At 39.0% G+C, this 18304-nt stretch overlaps 1 protein-coding gene across 1 annotated transcript in view; it reads left to right on the top strand.

The window, feature by feature from the left end:
• Nucleotides 1–18304, top strand: part of ZNRF2 (zinc and ring finger 2) — a 58250-nt gene that overhangs the window by 23296 nt on the left and 16650 nt on the right. The window contains exon 2 of the mRNA XM_075493241.1: nt 10076–10171. Within this exon, the coding sequence (XP_075349356.1) occupies nt 10076–10171 (96 nt within the window). The remainder of the gene's footprint in view (nt 1–10075; nt 10172–18304) is intronic.

Here is an 18304-nt window from a genome sequence, read left to right as displayed (position 1 = left end):
GTATAATTTTTCTGTTACACTGAATGATGAATGTAATTATAACTACTTTTGATACATAATTTAATGTTGCTGTTGAAAAATGAAACATTATGTTTAGAATTAATATTTAAACTCCTGAGAACATCCTACATAGTAATTTAACTTTTTATTTACCTGTATTCCTCCCAGTTGTAATCTTTAATATTTTGTGCTCTGACTTTTGTCATTGATTGGTTTTCCCCTTTTTTCTTTGTCACTGCTACCTCTATTTCTGCAGGAACAAGTAGGTTATTGGTAAGTATTTCAACTAAATCAGACTTTACAAAGTTTTGCCTTAGTGAGGACTTTTTTTTTTTTTTACCCTCACTTACCCTGGTAAAAACTTTGTAGACAACAGACCAATTGTCTGTAAATGCTGTGCTTTCTCAGGTCTCCATTATCGCCTTGTTTGTGTAGCAGAGTAATAGTTTTCAGATTCTCCGAGAGACTTTGTCTTCTGCATGCTTTCAAGCAGCATCACTATCTGTGCTGTCTTCTGAGATGCTGCCTTCTCCTGGGGCTTGCTCCTTTGTTCCCGTCTGCTGCGTTTCAAGTGCAGTGTTTACTTTGTCTCTCCCATTTCTTTTTTTCATAAGACCTCGTGTGCATTTTGGCCAGTTTGCTCAGAAGATTTCTCTGCGTCTGACAAGATGCTCTGTTTCACGTGTTCAGTTTAGTCATCCTTGTCAACCATTATTCAGCCGTTTTCACTCATACCTCTTCCCTTTTAGCTATCATTAAATATACTCTCAGCATGGTATAGCCACCCTCTCCTCTCTTATTATGCTTCATGTAATTTTAAACAGATTTGTTGCATTGTACAGTACAAGTTTTCAAGATATTGATGTCTGTGCATTTTTAAAAAGTAGGACTTCATTCTTCTGATCTTTGAGCAACTCTTCCTATACTTCCTTTGTGATGTGATTTCTAATGGAAACTTCTTTAACCTTAATATGTTTTTGAAAGTAGTGACTTTATTGACAGTGTGAAGAAGGGAAGAGGGGGGTGTAGACAAACTGGTTCCCTGTACTTAAAAATACGTAGTTGTCTTGCCAAATTACTTGGTTACTCCAGAAGAGCCTACTTCTGACAGTAGAACGCTGTTATCCTGTCTGTCTTCCCCAACTTTCATTGTGAAATGATGAGTGGAAAGACCTTTTTCAGGTGTTTGAAGAAAATATTGCCCCAGGCAATGAGAGAAAATTGAGGGAATAGGAAAATTAAGGAAGAAAGAAAAAAATACTTATAGGTTCAGGAGAGACTAGGAATGAGAGAGAAGAATTCTTCCTCCTTGAACTGTGATAGGTGAGTTAAGAAGAAAAAAGCAATGGGAATATGTAATATCTCTAAAGTAAGAGTTTCAAGGCATTTCATTTGCATAATTTTCAGATCCCCAAGCTGACTTGCAGTGAGTTATTTGTCATCATCTGGTAATGCAAGAACTAAGCTTGTTTGACAGGTTAATCTTGCTTGCGGTGTGTAAATAAAATACAGCTGTGCCCCAAACCATTGACCGTGCTTTCTGGCTACTTGTTTTCTGAGTAAGGTAGCTGACTGGGCTCCAAAATGTGTCCAACCTGGTTTAACTGCATATTCAGACAACTTTGTTGTCCTCCATACAGCTCCACAAGATTTCTCCGAAGTGGCAAGAGCCCCACTTGTGTACAGAAGCCTCTGAAATGGTGATAGGGCTAGTTTCTTCCCATACTACTGGTGTTACTCTGCCATTGTGGCTAGAAGGGGATCTTGCTCTTATCTCTGCTTGCCAGAGATCTGATGCTGAATAGGTATGAGAGAGAGGAAAAGCTTCTTTCCTTTGTTGCCCTTGATTCAGATTTTGGAAGGGAGTCATCACACCTATGTGAAACAGAGGGAGAAGGTGAGTCCCCTTGGGTTGTCTCCCCTGCTCCCCTCCCTTGGGAAATATGCTATGCAAATTAATGGTATTCTGGGGAATAAGTTGATAAGTGGAGTTTCTGGTCACTAGTTGAAAATATACTTCTCAAATGTAGTAAGCTAAAATTGTCTGGATTTAGGGTGTGGGTAGAGCCTTTTTGCATGAAAACTGAGGCTTGCTCTTACCTTTAAATCTACCAAATGCAACTCCCAACATAAGTTTATATTCACACTTGTCTGTCTTCAGCTGCTTCTGTTCCATTGAGAACCTTGTGGTATGGATCTGTGCTGGGGGGGTGACATGTCTGAAATGTAGTTAATAAAGTAGTAAGTTAAAGACTGAATGAATAGCTTACAAGTCACTTTAAAAACTGTTCTTGGTGTGCTTGTCAATTTGAAAGTGCAAAAACTCTAGGAGTTTGCATGAAGGAGACTTGAGCAGTCTGTCATCTACCTTGACTACAGGTCCCTATGGATGATGGGATGGTGGGGTAGCACTCACTCACAAACACAGGTGGAGCTAAGAAGGTCTTTCCTCCTCCCTTTGATGGGTGCTTGCATCGTCTAAAATGTCACTCTTAAAAAGCTGTTCCTCTAATAACAGCTGTTCTTATTTTTGTATTAAGAGGTGAAATCAATCTTTCCACAGGTCTTTCCCACCTGTAATTTCATCTTCTGGTTTGCAAGATATTTTAGCATGGGGCTTTTTTTCTCTCTTTTAATGGCTGTATTTATTATTCTTCAGTTTCTAAAAATGTGCAGCTGCCAGTTATAATCATCATCACATGTTACTTTTACATTGGTATTAGACACCTGAAGTTGTGCAGTTGTTAAAGGCTTTATTTATGAATAAGGAAATGTGTCTTGTTCAGTTTCTCTTCTTCATTCTGTACTACGTTATTTTTCAGTGGTTGCTACTGAAGATCTCACTTTCCCAGTTACCAAGATGAAGGGAGCTAAAGAAGTTACGTAGTAAGATTTTGTCTTTCATAAGTTTTTACTTAGGAGATGAAGTATTATCCAAACATATCTTCTCTAATTATTCCATGGGCCCCTTAACTAAAATAAGTTTCAGGTGTGTTTTTATTCACCATTTTATATATCCCCCCTTTCCCACTGAGTGCTGTGGGAGCTTTAAATAGGAAAATACAAGAGAAAATCCCTTGTTTCCCTCAAGGAATTCACAAGTGTGTTTATTTCAGTTTTATGGCACAAAAGTGAGGAAGAAAACCCCTCTAGATTATGAGCGCAAAATCAGTAAGTGCTGAGAAGAAGAAATTATTTGTGCTTATCCTTGTTCAGTTTTCTAGAAAAGACAGAGTTTGTATTGTGTTCCTTGTTTCTATTTGATTTCCTATTCTCTCCCAAATTGAGGGGAGTATTTCTTTATTTCTTTTCATCTCCAGAAGTCTTTCCAGATGGTGCTGTGTTTTCCCAGCTTAGGCTGTTAAAAGCATAAGGAAGAATGGAAACTAGAGAACTAGATGTCTTTTTACTGACACACTTTCTCCCTTAATAAAAAAACTTCTGTATATAAAATGGCAAACTTTCTCTGAGTAGCCACTTGTATTGGGAGCTACAGCACCTAGAAATTCTCCTGTAGAGGGTTCCCTGGGAATTGGTAATGCTCTTTTTTCCTTTACCTTCTAATTTAAAGACACTTTAAAAATGTCAGTTCTCTGTTCTTGAATTTATTGTGAAACAATCTTCATATTTTCTTTGTTGGTAAGGGTAAAGTTGCCCGGTAAGATGTTAGCTGTGTTAAATATGCTTTCATGTACAAAGCTTCATGGTTTTGAGCTTAAGGAATTACTTGTTCTGTCTTTCCATTTCAGCTGTCTGAGGAGAAGAGAAGAGAGAATTCTGTGGCCACATAACTCTGATAGACCATGTAGTCTTTACTGGAGCTTTTTTTTTTATTCTTTAAGTTTTACAAATTAGTTTACAGAAGAAGGGAAGATTTACAGAACAGAATCTGAATTATTTCCAGCTATTTTTCTGCTGTTCTTACAATCTCACTTCATAGTCCTCCACACAGTTGAATATAAAAGGAAGAAGTGGAAGAAGTAGAGGCATTACACTTTGACTTTAATAAAATGTGTATGCTATTCTGCTTTATATTCTCATTAGCAAACTCAAGAATATGGTCTAGGTGAAAAAGTAGGTGGATGCTGAAATAGTTGGAACAAAAGTCCTGTAGCTGCTGTAGGAGAGCAATTCAAATCAAGTATCACAGTGGTCTACTTTTGGTCAGTTTTCAGTCATCTTTTTTCGAGGGTGGGCACTTTAAAAAAAGGAAATATAATGCCAAACTTGTAAGATCTGAAAGCGCTATGGAGGGCAAAATTGAAGTTCATAATTGTTTTTAACATGTTAGAAAAGTGTTCGTAATTGATTAAAAAAGACAAATGAGAATTACTAAATGGGAGGAGAAATAAAAGATACCACTAAAAAAATGGGACCTGGCTAATAACAGTTCTGCTGAAGATTTAGGGACTGTTATGGGTCATGAGAGGGGCGAGCCAATAATCTGTTGGTTTGTTTAAAATGTACATACCTATATACACACACATAAAAGAGATATCTCTATGTATAGATAGATCTATATATAGATATTCAACACCTAGTGTAACAGAACAATGTGATAGGTAACTTAATTTCTGCTTAGGACTTGTGAAGTCTTAGCCCGAAAGCTCTGCCCAGTTCTTGGCAATGCAATATATTAAGATTGGAGAGAGTCCAGAGGACAGCAATAGGAATAAAAGGTTTAGGCATCAGGGCCTGTGAGGAAAGACTAGAGTAACTCGTTTTTTTTTCAGGCTAGGGGAAAAAGATGAAGGGCACACACTTTCCAGTGTGAACATGTTTTTTTTATACTGAGGACAATTACTGACTGTTTTGCATGTCTACTGAACACATAAGAAGTAATCAACCTTTTTTGTAAGTGAAGACTGCCAGATTAGAGATAACCGAAGATTTTTCTAACTCCCTAGGAATAGCTGGTCAGCATTGTAGGTTGTCTAGGATGTCTGTAAAATCTTTCACTAGTTGATTTTTAAGGACAGATTAAATCCTCTAAGTATGTTTAACCCAGTTTCCCAGTATGGGATAGACTCGGTGACCTCTTGAGGTCCTTTCTAACATGTTTCTCTGATTATGTGAGGTCTTTTCTGTTTATTGGGGGGAGGGGATTATTTGCAGTGTTTTGTTTTAGCATCGTTATACAGGCTTTACTTGTGTGACAGTAATCTTGCATACCACCCTCATACCATCATATTTACTGGATGCTGCACTTCCAGATTGTCTATACTTATTTTTCTAAGTACCGAAGAACAAGTACAAGTACGTAAGTAACATTTTTCAGGCTTCTTAGTGTCAAATACATTTTAGAAAAGTATGTGTATGGACAGATTTCTCTTTTCTTATGACTTCTTTAAATGTAAGCCAAGATGGATTTATCCATCTTATTTGAAAACACAAGGATACAAAAACTTAAAATACTATTATGTTGCATACTTACTTTAAAAGAACAGCTGGTCTCATTATACTTTTAGTTTGGTTTTGGCAATGTTCCGGTTGAGCTGTTTTCTGCTGAAAGGTTACTCTGATCAGGCTGATGCAGTATTTTGTGTTGGTGCAGGTTTTATTCATGGTTATTTCTTGCTACAACTGTTTAATATTGACCAAAAGGATCATCCATTCTTCTGTGCAAGTCTAATACCGCTTTAATGTGTTTTCTTTATGTGCAATTCTGTGACACTCTGCACTGTATTGTCTGGAAGCTCTTAGCTCTTTTTTTTTTTTTCTTTTTTTTCCCCACCACAAAGTAGATATTCCAGAATGAGTGCCAGCATGATTTTGCAAAAATTACAGAGGTCCAGGAATCTGTTATTTGTTGGATGTTTCTTGTTTGCTTCGCTATGCACTGAACTGCAAGTTAAACAGTCTGATGTTTGCAAAGCAAGGCAAACACAGTAAGATATCAATAAGAGGTTGAAATTGGTATGGATAGAGTGAGTGACCACCCATTGACCTGTCCCTGTGGATTGTTTCCAAGCCTGCCAGAGATGAAAGTTATGAGTTTGGTAGATGGATGTGAGAGAAGATGGGGTTTCTTGGCTAACTGGAGGTTCATTTGCAAAACACAGTAGAGTCTGAAGAAAGTGATACATTCAAGAGAGAATGAGAGAGAGAATTCACCTCTGAATATTTAAGTCCTACTACTTACGCAGGCTTAGTTATTTCAAACTTTCTGTGCCATCTTGGGATTTCCTAGTAGCTGTACCGGAACCTTCTGTTCAGTCTCTCTTTTCTTGTAATTGTACTTTTTTCCAGGATTATGGTTTCAAGTAATGTGTTACTTTCAGTATTGTAGTCAGGGTTGTGAAACTAGATGATGGGAGCTTCTAAGAATTTGTCTCCCTGCCTCTTAAGCATGCAGTTGTAGAAGTCAGCTAGAGGCATGTGCTGGCTCAGTTTTGGTGCTCAGTTCTTTCCTGCTGTACAGAAAGAGAATGAGGTGAGAGGTGGTTCTTCCCTTGACTTAGGTTGTATCACAGGCAATGTCCTGTCTGCTATGGGAGAAGGAAGGACAGCTTTGCAGTGATATGCTGACAGACACTGACGACCCTAATACAAAAGTGATAGATCCTCATCCAAGATGAGGATAAGGGATGCTGTGAAACCAACACCTTCGTAAGAGTTGGATTTTTACCTAGAACCATACGTTCTCTATTGCGCTTTCCTTGTAAAGAGAGTGAGAAAGTAGTTAAATGAGTTTCATAGTTTTTAGAGGACATTTCACGTGATGCCACCTCATCTGATGAGTACTTCCACTTCGTTGTCCAAATGTCTGTGAATGCATTGTTTATCTGCAAAACTCAGTAAAACAAGTCATGTAGAGAGCAAGTTATTTTTGACCTGTTGCTGATTGTTAAAGTCATGTGAAACTTTCTTCAAGTTATCAGAATTGTTCCTTGAGACTGATGGTAAAAACAAACATAGGCTATAAATGTTGTTAGCCTGCTGGGCAGTGGTACAATAGAGTCTTTGTTCTTACGGAGTACTTAATTGTAAACTGGGTCATGAAACTATTGCCTTCTGATTTGAGGAAAGGTAGGAAAACACCAGCTTTTTTTAAGGACCTTTAACTGGCTTGTGGACAGTGTAGATTGTTCACTTATTTATATTTTTCAAATACAGTTAAAAATAAAGTAAATATTGTGTCTACAGTCAAAATAATTTGTTCTTTGGGGTTACTCAAGGAGTTGGAAATGGTAATTTCCTTCACACAAAACGTACACTGTGCATCTCTCGGGGAAGATGGCAAAATCCAGGAGCTGGTTATTGCAGCAGGAGGTTCTGAATGAATGAGAAGTCGGATTTCACTTGTACTTGAAAAATGTTTCAGCGAGTGTTGCAAGCTCAAGGCTCTCTTTCTGCTGTTATGCTAGTCTCTGGCATGCAGCTGATGCTGGTCACTGGAAAAACATCTTTTCAGTGACCAGCATCTTTCAAAAACATCTTTCAAAAACAAAGATACCTTTACCACTGGCAACTAAGTTGGTCCACAAGGCTTAGTTAAGTGTGATGTCCTCTATTTCTTGGGTTCTTCAATGTAGTGTTCTGCATGCTGAGTAGAGCTACAGCAGTCAGATAGCCCAGACTTACTGTGTCAGGAGGATATTTGTAGTTGTTTAACTATTATGTTCAGATCCCCCTTGACACTGAACAAGCCACAAGATACTGTATTGTTAAAATACTTACTATATTGCTAGAATGCAGACTGTTTACTAGGCTCAGGGGCAGGTACATAGTAGTATAAGCACATTCAGCTGAATACTGTAGGTGGATAACCAGAAACATTTTTCACAGCTGTCTATCTTTAAGCATGGTTTTAAGTAAAAAGGTTGTTATTATTATAATCATCATAATTATTATTCACCCAAACTCTCCCTACTGTTTTATTTGGATTTAAGTATTCCCTCCAAGCATTCCTGGGATATGTACCTTCTTAATAACACTGTTAACTTTAGCAATGGTTCTAAAGACCTATTGATGGGTTTCCCTGCTCCCTGTCACTCCGTTAGACCTGCTGATGACCCTAGGGAATAAGCTAGAAGGGTTCTGTCCAGAAAGCAGAGGGAACCTGTTAATGACTGTCCTGGTGCTTAACTAGCCATGAACATAAATGTTAACTTGCTGTAATGCAAACACTCTCTTCTGGCACAGCAGGACTCAGTCTGCAGTGTATAAGGAAGTTAACATGCTTTTTCACATTGAAATATGTTGTCAGTTATGTCTTATAGAAGCATATAAATGAGAATAACGCATGGGTCTTAGTAGGTTTTGACTAGACTTAGAGTAATCAGCTGCATTAGGCTGATGAAGGTTGAGAGAAAATTTACCCCCCCATCAGTTTTTGAAGAAAACTGTAACAAAACAGTTATGGGTAGGTTTGGGTGTTGGGAGGACTGAGATACTAATTTCGATTTTAGTCATGTTGAGATGCAGCCTGGGGGAGGGAGGCTACACAGTGGCTGAAGGGTCACTGACAAAGCTTCCTACAGGTAAATTAATCCTTTCAACTTGTTTTTTCCAAAATACGTGTTTGGCTGTTGTATGCTTATTAACTTGTGGTTGTAACTGTTGTTTGTAAAGATGTGGGTTGGGGGAGAAGGATTAAAAATAAGGAGAGAAGAGCAATATTTAAACTGAAGTGTAAGATTGACACAAGAAGAAATAGATATGAACTGCTTATGACTAAAATGGAAAGAATCATAACTGTACTTGATCTCAGGAAGTGGTTTACAGTACATGTTCAGCTGCTGCTCAGAGTTCCTCATGGGTGTTACCAGTTATCTGCTTTGACTTGCTTCCTATTAGCTGCACTAAAGAGATAAAAATCATTGTCTTGATAAATGAAGTGCATTACTTCTATCAAGTGCTAATGCTTCAGGTTAGTTGCTTGATCTACATCTGGATAATGATTAACAGTAAAGATCAAAATTCTCAGGCATCAGTAACTTGAAAGTGCAGCATCAAGTCGCTTGGCATCCTTGACTGACTCAGTTCATTGTGGACTCCCAAGGTTAGACGTACAAAAGCAAGGGGCAACAAACTAGAACATGTGGGAACAGGCCCAGACGTGGATGTTGGTGGAAGGTGCAGTGGCCATTTATACATGCCTGCATCATTACTTTTCAGCAGCATCAAAGAAGTTGCTCTCTTGCAGTGAGCATGGATTTAGATATTTTCACTGTATGTTGTCACATAGGTATACTCCTTAACAGCTGTTACGCATCAAGATCCCTGTTGGTGGTTCTCACTTGTGTGTTAATTATTCAGCAGATCAAAATCAGTCAGGCTTCTCTCAGACTTTTCTGTGGACCATAAAACTTGTCCAACCAATCTTGTCCTTTAACTGGAAGACTGCTGTCTTTGGTAATGACATAAATTAAAGTATTAAGCAGTTTTGTCATGGACTATTATGCAGTTGCATCACAATCCAGACTGTCTTAATTATTCTTTACCCCATATTGCTTCAGGCTGTGACCTCACAAGCTAAACAAGGTCATGCTTGGCTAGGATGAGGGAAGTCAAACAAATTCAGCGCTACAGGAAATATTAGTGATTCAGTAGGTGAGGTGACACCCTGAGTTAATGTTTTCCCTGTGCCCCAGACTGGTAAAAGATGCTGCAGCTTGCATGATAAGATGTAAAACTGAGATCCTTTGTTAAAGTTTCAATGCTATTCCTGGTAAAAGCGCAGATGTTAATTCAGGGCTCCTGCCCGAGTTCAGATTTTAATGGCTATGTTCTCTATACATTTCTAATTTCTGTTTTAGTAGAGTCACATTATCCTCTTGGACTTGTCTTAGACTGTTCTTGGAGCTGTTGGGAAACTTTGCGTTCCAGAGGTGGTGACATGTTTACAATTGGCAACAGATCAATTTGCAGAAACAATGGTCCATTTTGAGATCTTTTGAAATCAAGGGAATTATATTCATGTAAGAAATGTCAGGTCAAAACTGAAAAGCTGCCAGTTTGTTTGTTTTTTTTTTTTTCTCTTCTAATGTGTGCAGAATAGTTTTTTGGCTTGAATATACATATTTGCAACATGGTTGAATGTATTCATGCTTACATATTTTATTTTCCATAGGATTCAAGTGCCCTGTATGTTCAAAATTTGTATCTTCCGATGAAATGGATTTACATCTTGTGATGTGTTTGACAAAACCAAGGATAACCTACAATGGTAAGAAAGAAGTAAGCTGATAATTATTTATTAATTTTAAACATTAGAGTGATAATAATTCTTTATTTAATAAGATACTCTGGTAACTAATTCAGTGGATTCAGAAATGGTGTATGTTTTTTGCTTGTTTATTTTTTCAAAATAATTCCTAAGAATTTGGTATTTTTTTTTATACTGCCTGCCAATATAATTTACACTGTTGACTTGTTCTACAAATATAAAGTTATTCTTATTTGAGTGTGTGTATTCTGTTTTTTTGGCCACAAGATTAGATATTGGTCAGTGTCCATTTAGTGCCCCCTTGAGATATGTGTAGTTTAAACGTCCTCTCATCTAATGACATCAAGTAGTGAGGTAGGTCAATCAAGTCTCCTTCTGGGAATATTATTAAGGACTGTTACTTGATGCACTGTGCATTTGCACCTTATTCAAGAAAATTACCCTTTCTTGAAGGAGCTAAAGAACTTTATCCTTCTTCAGCTGATTGCGTATGTGATACTTCATATGGACTAGTAGATATGTATCTCACCTTCATTTTTTTGTGGGTTTAGTGAGACTTTTGCCAACGTCAAATGAATCACCAGTTGTAGCTCTATTTTTTTCCCCATACCAATAAGCTCTCCTTCTAGGCAACCTTTGATGCAAGGCAAACAGGACTTTTGCCACTGTTAGGATCAAACCTTTCTTCATGGTGATCAAACCTATCACCATGGCTTAGACTGACACTCAGTTCTATGGCAAGCATACAAAAAGGTTTCAGAGAAGTAGGAATTAGAAAATCATACTGAGCTCTTAGTGCCTACTTTGGCAGAGCTGCCCTACCATCAGGAAATCTTACAGCACCTCCTGAATGAGCTTATTGCTCACCAATCATCAGATGCGGAATATGTGAGAACAGAATGCAATTAGAAAGAAATTGTAGAGGAGAGGAAGTTGGATTCTTTTTGGAGGTGTAGAGCAAAAAGTTGAGAGTCAGTGGTCACAAGTTGCATCAGGGAAAAATCCGATTCAATGTAAGGTAGAAATGCTGCATAATGAGGGTGGTCAAACACAGTAGCATGCACCTGAAGAGGCTGTGCAACCTCCATCCTTGGAGAAGATCAGAAATTGACTGAACAAGGCCCTGGGCAACTTAGTCTGACTTGGTCCTGCTTTGAGTGAGGGGCTGGACTGGAAGACCTCCACAGGTCCCCTCCAAAATAAGTTAGTTATTGTATAAATAACCTGCAGTGTTATAGGCTCTTTGACCCTCCTGACACCCTTGCTGTTATGGTATCCTACACTGGATGTATTTTTTTTTTCATTGGAACAAGTCTTGAACAGTAGTTGAGTCCACCTTATTCTTTGTCTGGACAGCAATAATGCTTGGCCTTAATTGCAAAAATAATTTGAAATAATATACTTACAGTTGTGAAATCCATTTCAAAGCACAGCACTCAGGAAAAGTATTTTTTTTTTTTTCTCCTGGTGTTGCCACATATATATTTCAGAAGGTTGACTTCATCTAAGAGAGGGGGCTTTGTTTCTCTTTGTTTTGCCCGTTGTAAATTAGGACTAAGCATTTTCCAAGATAAGTTGTTAGAAATCTGTGTACTGAGGGATGCTGAACACCAGGTAGAAGCAGGCTAGTCGCACCAGTCAGGGAGGGATAATGCACGTGGGATCAGTTAGGGTAGAGCAGGAGGAGGCAAGCTGGCAGAGAGCAAGCTCTGGCAGTAATCCAACTGCTGGGATGTCCACAAGCTATGAGTTGACTGAAATCCTTTGCCCCTGCTGCTCTCTACATGTACCTATGAGCACACTCAGCTGACTTAACCTTTTTCAAAGAAGCAGCAATTACATAACATAACCTCTCAGTATTGTTTGTGATGTTCATGTGTATCACAAGAGTGCCATATTCAACCTCCCCCCCCCCCCCCCCCCGCACTGTTTCTCTCAGCCGGCACACTGCTGGTTGGAGCTCCTTTGGGCCATGTTGTTACCTTTGAGCAGTCTGTTAAGTCAACAAACTTCCATATAAAGGAGCAGAAGTAAAACCTGTGAGCGGCACCTGAAGCCACTCTCTGGATAATCTGCAACACGACAAAAGCAGTTGTGGACAATGCAGTATGAGTTATTACCAGCAACATGTCATTTCTCTATTTAGGAGTGTGTCTGCTGTATAGAGAGCCTCAGAAACTCATTCTAGCAAATGGTTATTTAAGCTTGAAAGGAGAAAACTACTAAATTACATAGGCTGGTTTGAGAGAGACACTTAGAAGTATGGTCTCATTCTCATAAACACTTAATAGGAGTGTGCATTGATCCTTGTAACTCCAGTTGGTTAGCTCCTGGAGTCGTGGACTAAATCTTAAATTATAGCCTATAGCTGGTTATTTAAATTACTGCAGCACAAAGAAATTGAGGATCTGGCTTCAGAGTTGTGCAGTGCTCAGTTGTTACTTCGTGGTATGATTGTGATCCCTTTAATGAGGCTAATGAAAGAGAATTAAGTAGCAGATTGGTAACTTAATGCTGCCATGATTACAGACCCAGAATTGCATATGAATGTCTATATGCATGCTTTTTTTTTTCTTGCATATTTTGCTGTTTGCCATGATGAGGAGATCAGTGATGGATCTGCCTTTTTGTCATAAGCCATAAGAAGGGCATCTCAAGTTTTGCTAGAGAGAAGAAAAGATGCTGCTATCAACTTCTGATACCTTCTTCCAAAACGGAAGGCATCTCTTTATGCTTTACTTTCTCATTGTTATCTTGACCTTATGCCTACTTGACCTAGAGCCAAGTAGGCATCATTTGCTTGTGTTGGTCACTGGTGGTTTCCCAGTCCTATTACCACTAGCAGGAAAAATACCTTTTTTTTTTTTTTTTCCCCTCACCTCCTTTTCTCTCTGAATTTTGTGTTGCAAGTAGTTGAAGGGAGCCATAGACTTTGCAGGTGGTGAGATGTTTAAAAATTGAGCAGTTGGATAGAACTGTGCTTATGTCTAGTTCTGTTCTAGATGTGTTTCCTCATGATACTGTAAATGTATTAGTTGTTCTTTCTAAGAAACAACAGGGAGCAAATTGTATGTATTTTGTCATTCTGAGAAGACAAACCTTTCTTTTTAAATGTGAGTCTGAGACATACAGTCTTCCCCAGAAAAATGTTATAAGACTGCTTAGATGTGATTTTAAGGTTAAAAAAATTGAGTCCTCCCAGCCAATCTCTTAATTGCTTTCTGAGCTACCTTTGTGCATTGCATTTGGCAGTAGGGGAGGGTCAGAGAACTTCAAACTCTGACAGCTGTCTGATTTACATGTGTTTTCTGAAACAGAGTGGTCACAAATTTGTCCCAGTTCTATGCTGGAAGTTGTGTTGATTTTCATATAAATAAATCGGTACATGTTATTAGCTTTATTCTTTCAAAATCATATGACTTGCCTGCAACAGAGATCTCCTTGCTTAGTCAATTTGGCATGTAAAAAGAGCTCTTTTTTTTTTTTTTTTTTTTTCCTGTGGAACTTTGTTCCACGTATCTCTTAAACTACTTGTGGTGCTCATATGTGAACCAGTATCTAGGCATTTTGATACAAAAGCTGGTTAAATGAATGGAATTGTGCAAAAACATTGTGGTGTTTGGTGTTACTGTCTTAAATAGCCTTGCTTTTTTTAGCAATTAAAAACTCTTAATACTGTTACTTGCTGAGTTGCTGAGAAGCCAGAGTATGTCCCATGCACTGGTTAGCCACAGGTTGCCACAAGCCAGTTTTATGAAGAAAGTGGGTTACTTGCTAGTTCACAGATTTTTTTGAAAACCACTGCTAAAATATTAGATATCCATACCTATTCTTTTGAGCTTCTCCAGAGTGTTAAATGAGGCCCCTTGCACCATGTTGTTCAAGTTTGCAGGGAGCCCACTTAGGGGTTACTCTGCACAAGATGTTGCTTACAAAGGTAGCCCTGTGTTTTGGTCAGGCAGGGGTGTTTGCTTGAATAACACTCAGTGCTTTGGAAGCAATTTGCCTTTAACTCCTTGCTGATGATTAGACCTGGTGATTATTTGGTGATGATTATTTGGTGCAGCTTAGGTCTTGAATATAATAATTGTTCATTTTGTGTTGTCCAGTATTGATGCTTTTTTTCACTGGAAGGTGTGTTAGAAAAATTGAGGAGACAGGAGAGACTCGTGTCATTAGGGGCACTAGTTTTAGATGCTTTGCAACAAATGCAACCAATTCCTCTTGAAGAAACCTTGCAGTTGGTTCTGAAGTAATTCTGGTTTTCATTTTAAAATTCCTTTGTTTGTTTCTCAGAACACTTTGTAAGACTTTATTATTATTATTATTAAAGGGCCCCTCAGAGAGCAGGGTCTAGCAGCCTGGCACCTGGCCAGATGGGGAAGCCAGTGACCCTGGAGAGCTGGGGAGAGCCAGTCAGCTCACTAGACTGGTTGGCTGGCTTGGTGAGCTGGCCTGTCCTCTTTCAAAAGTTTTGACTGAATTAGCACATTCCTGTGGAATATTTCGGGTTTCATCAAGTCAGCACTTTGTGTTGGAACGCTGTTCTACTGGAAACTTTCTAAGCGTGTCTCCTTAAAGCCGCTTGCTCAGAGGTGGTGCTGCTTTCACTCAGACCGCTCTGCATTTAATTCGGATACAGCAAGTGGGTCTGATTATTGGCCAACATATTTACTGAGGTTCATTTTAAGGGGAAAAGCTTTTGTTAGTGTAATTTCAGAGAGGGAGAGTGTTGAGACGTCCAGTGCATGAGCTGCAGGAGGTTTTTTTCCTTATTCGAGGTACCTACTTAGCAATTATTCTTTTTGAATTACAATAAGGGAATTTTTTAGCCCTATCACACCAAAAAAGAGCAGGGGATCAAACATCACAGATAGCAGGGATTACATGTATGATTTTATATTTAAAGTTTATCCAGCTCTGTTTTGAACAGAGGATTAGTATGTGGTAAGACTGGTACAGGCAGAATATTGAAAATTAAGGTAGGTGTACTGGAAGGAAAACATGAGTGAAACTCGATGTACTCTTCCTGTCCAGCAACGTACTTTGTCTTCTGGGGTGTTTGAATCCAATGCCATGCACAGCTAGCCAGATACTCCCATGCCATCTAACCGAATTCAAAGTGACGTGGGCCACAACAGTGCAACTAATTTAGATTAGCAAGGATGCAAAGCAGGATTTTGTCATGAGGATTTAAATACACTGTTTATTCTAAATCAGTTCGAGGTGTTGGGTTAAGTTCTGTCTTGTGAGGAAAGAGAAATGCTGGTACTGCCACATGCTGAGGCCTGCATTTGAGTGAGTGTCAGAATTCTGAGCTGGAATCTGTGTGAGCCATAGTCCTGCTAGAGGAGTTGTCAACATCTAAATGACAGCCATAACACATGCATTTCGATCAAAAGTAGAGACTTGAAGATTGGCATGAGTCACCTAAAGGACTAAATAAAAATATTTTGGAAACATTCTTTGTGAGTGGGAGTGACCTAATTTTTTCTCACACAAGTTACAAGCTTTGTTGATTCGTGGCTGTTTCAACATCTTTAGGGCAAGCTACTTTTGCCAGAACTTATTCAGTTTATATTGGTCAGTAGAAGGGGGGAAAAATAGCACACCTTAACCTAACATTTGGACCACCGAGATACGTGATTCTGGTAGTTCCACCCGCTGACTTGATTTCCTCAGTCACTTCTGTGCACAAAAAAAGGGGAGAGTATTTTACTCAGCAGGGCTGATGTTGTCAACTGTTTTGACTGATGCACTCAAAACTTCAGTCTGGAATGAAAAGAATCGCTAACCTCAAGTTCACTTCTCTGCCAGGGTTCCTGAGATCATAGCCTTGCAAAAGGCTAAGACCTTGCAAAAGGGCATCTTGCCAGTCTGCCTGGAAAAGCTTAAGCCTTCCTCCTTGTCCTCATCCTTTAATAGGCCTAGACTTTCAGCAAAGCAGTACAAAATGATACTAAGGCAAATTAGTTCTTTCATTCCACTTTATAAAATTCTCCATAGAATTTCTCAATTCTTCCATTTTTGGAGTTCAACAAGATTCTTGGCTAAAAGTTTCTAGCTTCTTGCTCTGCCCTTGGTGGTTCTGTGCTCTGTCCTCGGGGGTGTTGGGGAGGGAGAAAAGCATACTTTATAATGTAGTTCAACAGGACACATAAACAGACACTTACCCTGTGCTTGTAGTTAGAATAGTGACATTTACTCTTGTCTTGATCTTGTGCACTCGTGAACATCGTCCAGAGTATGTAGGAGGTTCATTCAGTTTCCCTGATGCTTTAAAACTGTTTTCTTCAGTAGTTCTTGAAAATAATTAGAACTGTTGAACATCTGTTGAACTTTGAGATTTTGCTTAATGTAGTGACAGTAGAACATTACTATAGTAAATAAAATTTTCATCTCAGACATTTGCACAGCTGTTATTATGTGAATTGGTATATCAGCTCAGACTTTTCATAGCTTGTCTTGCAAATCGTTGTTACAATTTTAAGGAGGAAAATTGTGTTTGAATAATTTGATTTAAATATATTGATTAATTTGTACTTCCTCCCTTTGGGAATTGTTAGTAACATTTGAACAAGGAGGAAACTTTCACTGGTGTTCACCAGTGTAGGCTGTGGGTAGCTACTCATCCAAACCAGACTGCCAAGAGGAACAGTGACAAACTCTAGCTCTTCCTCCCTTTTGTTCAGTAAAGCTGTATTTCCTTCCAACCATCCCATATCTCTCCTTCAACAGTTTTTGGTACCTCACGGAAGAGCATCGCTGCAAAAGCAGCCTGTTAAGTTCGTGTTTGTTGGGAGGGAGGTTGTTCGTTTTAAAGAGTAGTGCTGATAAATGTCACTAAATAAAACCACACTCAAGTTCACCATGTACCTGCCTCCTAAAGGGGTTAGGACCTGCTTTGGTGACCCCATTTCAGCCTCAGTCAGTGGATGAATTGGGTCAGTCTGTGACAGAGTGGAGTTGCAGCGCTTTTAGAGGCTGCAGTCTCTTATCTTTCCTCCACACCCACAGTCAACCCTTTGCTACGGAGTCAAAAAAGTAAGCTGTGTATTTCTAATAGTATGGCTGTGAAGAAAGCTCCTGAAATGGGAACATAGTGTGTAACTGAGAGGGAAGTGCTTTGAATGTCTGGAACAGCAGTTCCCAGAACTGCAGACTACCCCATTTATCTCGGTAAAATGTAATCTTGGAGGTTTAGTGGTGGTAGTTGAGGGATAAATATTGCTTATTATTTTACTCTTAATGTAAGAGAAAGGGAGGCATAGATTTGTGAAGAAGCTACGACAGCTCACTTTCATGGTGCAGTTCGGGGGTGCTCAATAGATTATGCTAAACTTTCTTGCTGTAATGAAGTAGAGTTGACATCTTTGCATCCTGCTGAGGAGGACACACTTCAGAGATCACATCCATTCATATCTTAAACTTTTCTCTGATTTGTTGTGAATGGGACTGACTCCTTTAATGAATCTTTGGGGAGAAGGGTATTGGGTGGGTGATTCTCTGCATACTTTCCCTTGAGCCAGGCCTAAATCTGCTAGACTGAACTTCCTGTGACGGAGCCATCACAAATCACTCCTGGCCAAAATAGCTGCAACGTCACCTCATACTTACTTCAGTTCTTGAGACTGGGACAACAATTTTTTTCTTTTTTCTCAGTACATTGGAATCGCCTTTATATAAATGCATACATGTGCCATGGGAATATTTTATATGCAGCACTGGATAAATACAGTAAAGCTTTTGACAGCTATAGAACAAGCCTAGTTGTTTCTGACAGAAAGGGAGAAAATAGGATCATTCATGTGCTGAATAGCTCAAGTTGTTTCTTTTCCTTATAAGCTGCTCCTAACCTCAGATACTGCCGTTGTCTTGCTTTGGTACTGACAGTGCTGCTAAAGTCAAATGACAATTCTTGTCCTAGAAAATTACAGATACACCTGTGAACCAGTGCTGCAAAGAACATCTGCGGGTGACGTGAGGAGTGATTCAGATTAGGTTAGAAGAGGACCCAATATATTGCGCTGTATGTCATTGTGTTTCTCTTATATAATGGCAGCGCAGTGCTGCATGCAGGAGAAAGCCAAGGGACAGCTTTGTTCGCTCGGTAGCAAACGCTCGCTGTGCTGT

The sequence above is a fragment of the Mycteria americana genome, chromosome 2, assembly GCF_035582795.1.
Source record: "Mycteria americana isolate JAX WOST 10 ecotype Jacksonville Zoo and Gardens chromosome 2, USCA_MyAme_1.0, whole genome shotgun sequence".
Taxonomy (NCBI): Eukaryota; Metazoa; Chordata; class Aves; order Ciconiiformes; family Ciconiidae; genus Mycteria; species Mycteria americana.
The sequence above is the reverse complement of the archived record's forward strand: the minus strand, read 5'-3'. Positions and strand labels throughout refer to the sequence as shown.